The sequence below is a fragment of the Myotis davidii genome, unplaced genomic scaffold (genome assembly GCF_000327345.1).
Source record: "Myotis davidii unplaced genomic scaffold, ASM32734v1 scaffold1363, whole genome shotgun sequence".
Lineage (NCBI taxonomy): Eukaryota > Metazoa > Chordata > Mammalia > Chiroptera > Vespertilionidae > Myotis > Myotis davidii.
Genome location: NW_006294347.1, coordinates 478,226 through 483,807, shown reverse-complemented (window position 1 = coordinate 483,807; position 5,582 = coordinate 478,226). Strand labels below are relative to the sequence as shown.

The 5,582-nt window shown below is 53.1% G+C and overlaps 1 protein-coding gene across 1 annotated transcript in view; it reads left to right on the top strand.

The window, feature by feature from the left end:
- OTOG (otogelin) overlaps window positions 1-5,582 on the top strand; it is a 99,970-nt gene that overhangs the window by 13,118 nt on the left and 81,270 nt on the right. The window contains 4 exon segments of the mRNA XM_015566993.1: window positions 417-562; window positions 2,325-2,457; window positions 3,323-3,500; window positions 5,196-5,320. Coding sequence (XP_015422479.1) covers window positions 417-562; window positions 2,325-2,457; window positions 3,323-3,500; window positions 5,196-5,320 — 582 coding nt within the window.

The following is a 5,582-nucleotide window of genomic DNA, read 5'->3' as shown; positions in this document are numbered from 1 at the left end:
GGGCGGTGTGGTGCTGGTGTTGGGTGGGGGGTGGTGTCACTCCGTTTTGTTGTTGTTTTTGGCGTAACCACCCTCCCTCTGTTTCCTCGGAGTGGCTTTGCCTGATTAGGCGGTTGCTCCATCCCACGAGGGCCCATTTTTTCACGGGGTTCTATGTATCTAAGGGCCTTCCTGACTTCAGGGGCTTGGAACAGAATTGGTCTTCAAGCCCAAAGCCTGGTCTCCTGTCAGAGGGAGTTCAGGGCAGGGCTGCGCCTCCCCAGGGACCAGGGCTCCCAAAGAGCAGGCCAGGGCTCCAGACGCTGCCCCGAGTCCCAAGGACAGGGTGCTGACTCCTCCTCCTGCTCAGAGCCTGCAGGGCGAGGCCGTCCCCATGCGGCAGCTCCCATGGGTCAGCCACCTTTCTCTGTCCTCAGCCGAGTGTTCGGTGACTGGCGACATCCACTTCACCACCTTTGACGGCCGCCGGTACACGTTCCCTGCCACGTGCCAGTACATCCTGGCCAAGAGCCGCTCCTCGGGCACCTTCACAGTGACATTGCAGAACGCCCCATGTGGCCTGGTAAGGGCTGGGGACCCCAGGCACGATCCCGCCAGCCGCCCCGCCCTCTGCTGCTAGAAAAGCTGAGGGACTTAGGGCCGGGCCCCAGGTCTTCCCACAGCCCACTTAGTCTTCTGTCTATTGTTCTCGGGCAGAGCCTGGGGCAGGAGGCTGGGTTCTGGCTCTAGGATGGCTGAGAGTCATTTCTCTTTCTCGGGCCTCTGTTTGTAAAAAAATCTTTAATATGGCTCTAATTTAACTTAATCCTCTCTGCTTCCTTGGATTGTATCTTCAACATCTCTGTATTCATTCATGCATGCATTCATTTTCATTCATTCATTCATTCATTCATTCATGCGTTCAGCAAATACTTGTGCCCAAAGCTATGTTAGGTCTTGGAGACTGGGATGAATTGAGCCTGGCTCTGGCCTTTTGGGCCTTACACTTTGTTGGGTAAGGCAGACAAGTGACCCCATAACTCACTCTGTTATCAGAGCTGTGACAGTGTGGGGAGTGCAGGGTAGCTCTCCATGGAGGAACTTTTCCTTGTTGCTGTTTTACCTGGGCATCAGGGGTGGATCAAGAAAGGCTTCCTAGAGGAGGTGACCCCTGAGCTGTGTCAGCTCTGCCTAAGCTGGCCCCTGCCTACCTCTTGAACCTTATCTTAAAACACTTTGCCCAGTAGGTTCCGCCCCTCTGGTCTTCATTTATGTCCTTGAATGCATTATATGCCATCCTGTGTCAGGGGACATATTCAGCTGTTCTCTCTTCCTGGATGTCTCCCTTCTCCCCTTCTTCCTTTGCATCATTCAGACTTCAGCTCCATGGTCACTTTTCCCCCCCATGACTCAGTTTTCTGATCCGCAAAATGGGGTTGTTTATACTTACTGAATAGAATTGCTATGAGGGTTAAGTGAATAATGTATATAAAAAGATTAGAACAGTGCCAGAACATTGAAACCCTACATTAAAGTTAGCTGTTACAATTATTATTATACATGGTAGCATTAAGAGTTTTAGTATTGCTATGATTACTTTTACCTTATTATGATTATCATTTCTTAGGATGGCCTTTCTTACCCCTGCAGATTAAGTCTGGTTCCTTTGCTATATGTTTTCTTAGCAGCTACATGTGTTTGCAGCACTGATCACAATGATAAATAACCAGCTTTGTATCCTTCATTTAATGTCTGTGTCCCCCACGAATATGTACTCTCCGCGAGGGCAGGGACTGTATCTGTCAAGTTCATCACTGTATGATTGTGTTGGTCTCTTCCGGTGCAAAGAGGTACAAATGGGCTCATGCGTACGACCCATTTTAGAGATGAGAACCCGAGGCCCAGAGAATATTAGCTCATATCCCGCCTCCCTGTGAGAGGAGCCTGGTACTTTGCAGGATGTGCACACGGAAAGAGCTAAACAACCATACAAGGATGAGATCGAAGACCCAGATGGCAGTCGAGCGGGGCATGTTTCTGAGGCTAGACTTTGGGCCATCCAGGCGCCGTCTCTGCTCTGCGCCCTAGGCAGCGTGAGGGTTGACCATCACATGTATTCGCATTATCCTACTCTGCCACCGACCTCCAGCCTGAGCCTCTGCCTTCCCATGCCCCAGATGCAGGCATTTAGTCAGAGGACCCTTAATGTCCTCTCGGGCTCTGTCACCATGAGGAGCCTGTCCCTGGCCGCAAACTGCACTCAGTTCTCTGCTCCTGGAGGGCTCTGTTGGGACCAGCAGGACAGACAGACTAACTCTGCCCCATGGGCTTTCCTGTCTCCCCAGAACCAGGATGGAGTCTGTGTCCAGTCGGTGTCAGTGATTCTACACCAGGACCCTCGGAGACAGGTGACCCTGACCCAAGCGGGGGATGTCCTTCTGTTTGACCAGTACAAGGTCACCCCACCCTACACGGACGGTACGGCTTTGGTGGACGAGAGCGGGCTGGGAGCGGCTGCCCAGACTTCTCCCAGGCTCCTCTGGCCAAAGGCACTGCCACCTGGGCATGAGCTCCAATTCTAATACTGGGTGGATCAGGCCAGGGGCACGTTGGTCCCAGGAACATGGATTCTGGACTCTAAAATGATCTTTGTCCTCACCCCACGTGACAGGCTTCATAGCAGTATGGCCTCTTTTAAATTAGGGTATGAATGGAGCTGTTTTCCACCCCTCCTCTCACATTTGTTCACTAATTACTGTTTTCCTCTCTGATGCAAGGAATTTGTCGTAGCTCATAGGAAGCACAACTAATAAAAATGGCAAAGCTACTAAGAAATGAAATAGCACCAGAGAAAATGCAAAAGGAAAGAAGAAAGAATAGGGACTCAAGATGGAGAGGAGTGGGGTAAAGAGGCCAAAGAAGTACAAACCACCAAGGGCATAAAATTCACCACAGTTGCATCTAAACTTTAAAATTGCTGCGATTGAATCTAAAGTCATGTGGTGAGCTTCCTAGTGGCCACTGTGAGAAGAATGGGCAGTTACGGAATTTCCTTTGCTAGAGAAGGAAACGTACTGGTTACGTAAGGAGGCAAAGCTTTAATAGGCATTTAGAGCTAAAAGACATTTCTCAGGCGGTGCTGCCGCAGTAGGTAATCCCTGGTCCTGGTTTCATCATGGAACAGGACTTCCTCGAGGCTCCCCACACACCCCCTCAGCAGGGCTTCACAGTGTGTGGAGTCTGGGCTGGGCATGGGGCTCGGAGGGCACCACGCAGGTGGTGGTGGAGGGTGGGGTGCACAGTGGCCCAGCTTCCCACATCCCCCTCCGGGTTCTGTGCCCAGACGCCTTTGAGATCCGGAGGCTGTCCTCTGTGTTCCTGCGGGTGAGGACCAACGTGGGCGTGCGGGTGCTCTACGATCGAGAAGGCCTGCGGCTCTACCTGCAGGTGGACCAGCGATGGGTGGAGGACACAGTGGGCCTCTGCGGCACCTTCAACGGCAACACGCAGGATGACTTTTTGTACGTGCCCCTGCCCTGGAACAGGAAGTGGGGGGGGGGCGTGCCTGTAGGGCCAAGTATCCTAATCTCCCAAACTCCCATGGGCTCTCACGTGCCTGGTATTCACCATTGACCATTTATTTCTCTGCATGTAAATTTAAGTATATTTCTTTAAGGCAATGGCTCAGTCTTCTCTGTGCAGAAGATGCAGAGGTTGTTAAGATGCTGATTTCTGGGTCCTACCCTTTAAGAATCTGCTATAGGTTGAGGCCCAAGAATCTTATTTTTAACTAGAGGCCTGGTGCACGAAATTTGTGCAAGGGGCTTGGTCCTCGCAGCCCCGGCTTCATCCGGAAGGACATCTGGAAGCTCGTTTGGCTGTCTGGTCTAATTAGCATATTATGCTTTTATTATTATAGATAAGCACCACTGCAATTCTAGTCTATGAGGTCTATGGAGCATACCCTGAGAAATACAGCTTTATGGCAAACATCGTAAAATTAGAAGGGGTTTGAGTTGGCTCGTGGTTGTTTGCTTTAATTGACTGTGAACACCTTTAGATGAGTGCAGACCCCAGTGAGCCAGTGAGGCCAGAATCCCTGCTTTCTGTCTCACCAACCCTTCAACTTTCCTGCCTGGTGCTGCTTCCCGTGGACTGACGGAGAGTTGAGAAAGGACTCCCTGGGCTTGGACCCAGTTTAGGGACGTGGGAGGGGTCAGGAGTCAGGCCTTCCAGAAATGAGGAGGAAGGGTTGATCTTGAAGGAGGGGGCTTCCGGCCAGTCCTTTGAGTTACATGCATTGGGCGAGGCAGAAGGAAACACGAAAGGCTTTCTGCAGCCGGAAACAAGAATTCAGATTTGCTCGGAAAACCAGTACAAGAAAAAGCTGAGCGGTTTTCAGTGCACACACACTTACAATGCAGCGTTCTGCTCTGCCTTCCCTGGGGGGGCTGAGGGTAGGGCAGCTGGCTGGACGGTGGGGCAGACCTTGGTTTGCTGTGTGGGCTGCTTGCCACCCTCCTAATTGTGGACTCTGCGGAAATGTGCTCTGTGTCACTGAGGACTCTGCCTGCCCTGGAGCAGTAATGTGGGCAGAGCCTGCCCCCAGTGGACGCCGAGGGCTCTCTTCCTGGGCTTGCTGGCCCCTGGAGATGGCGACGTTTAGAAAACATCTTGCTTCTCCCCCTCGCTCTCCTTCTTGCTCCTCATGTGACTGTCTCCTACCCAGAGAGGAAGGGGGGGCGGGGGAGTTTTCAGGAACCCTGTGGGGAGGGGAGGAAGTCTGCCCCTGTTTCTCTCTCTGACACGAAGAGCTGGGGATGGGTGCAGGAGGCAGGGCAGTGTGGGGCCCAAGCCCAGTGTGAGTCCCTTTGGAACCTGTTAGATGTGATGTGTGTGTGTGCGCACAGCCGTAATTGTGTTTGAATGTGGTTGTGGAGGCCCCGTTGGCTGCTGGCATGTCTGGCACATATCTGCGCTGTGTGTGTTTGTGTGAGAGGTGTGTGCAGGTGGTGTTCTTGGGCCTATGGTGTTCCTGTTCAGGTGGGTACATTTGTGCCTCTTACCGTGTGTGCTTATGCTTGGTCTGTGTGTGTGTGTGTGTGTGTGTGTGTGCGTGCGTACATGGTCAGGGGGGTGCTTACTTGGGTGTACACTGTATGTCCACCTGGGTCCACATGGGCAAGTGTGTGAGTGCGGCTCTGTCTTGGCTGCAGGTCCCCGGTGGGGGTGCCTGAGAGCACCCCACAACTCTTTGGCAATTCTTGGAAAACACTGTCTGCCTGCTCCCCGCTGGCCTCTGGCTCCCCCCTGGACCCCTGTGACATGCACCTGCAAGCCGGTGAGGTGGGGGCAGGGGGGCTGGGGGCAGTGGGGCTGGTTCGAAAGAGAGGAGATGGGAACCCGGGCATGAGGATGCTGGTCCGACTGGGCAGGGGTGCTAAGAAACTGGGGTTCCCTTCTGGTGAGGGCTTGGCAGGCAGGAAGCTTCACGTTCTACCCTGTTAGGTGCACGCCTGTTTGTACTGGCTCCCTTATCTCAGGGCAAAAGCCCAAGTCCTCACCGTGGCCCCATCAGGCCCTACACCCTCTGCCCACCCCCT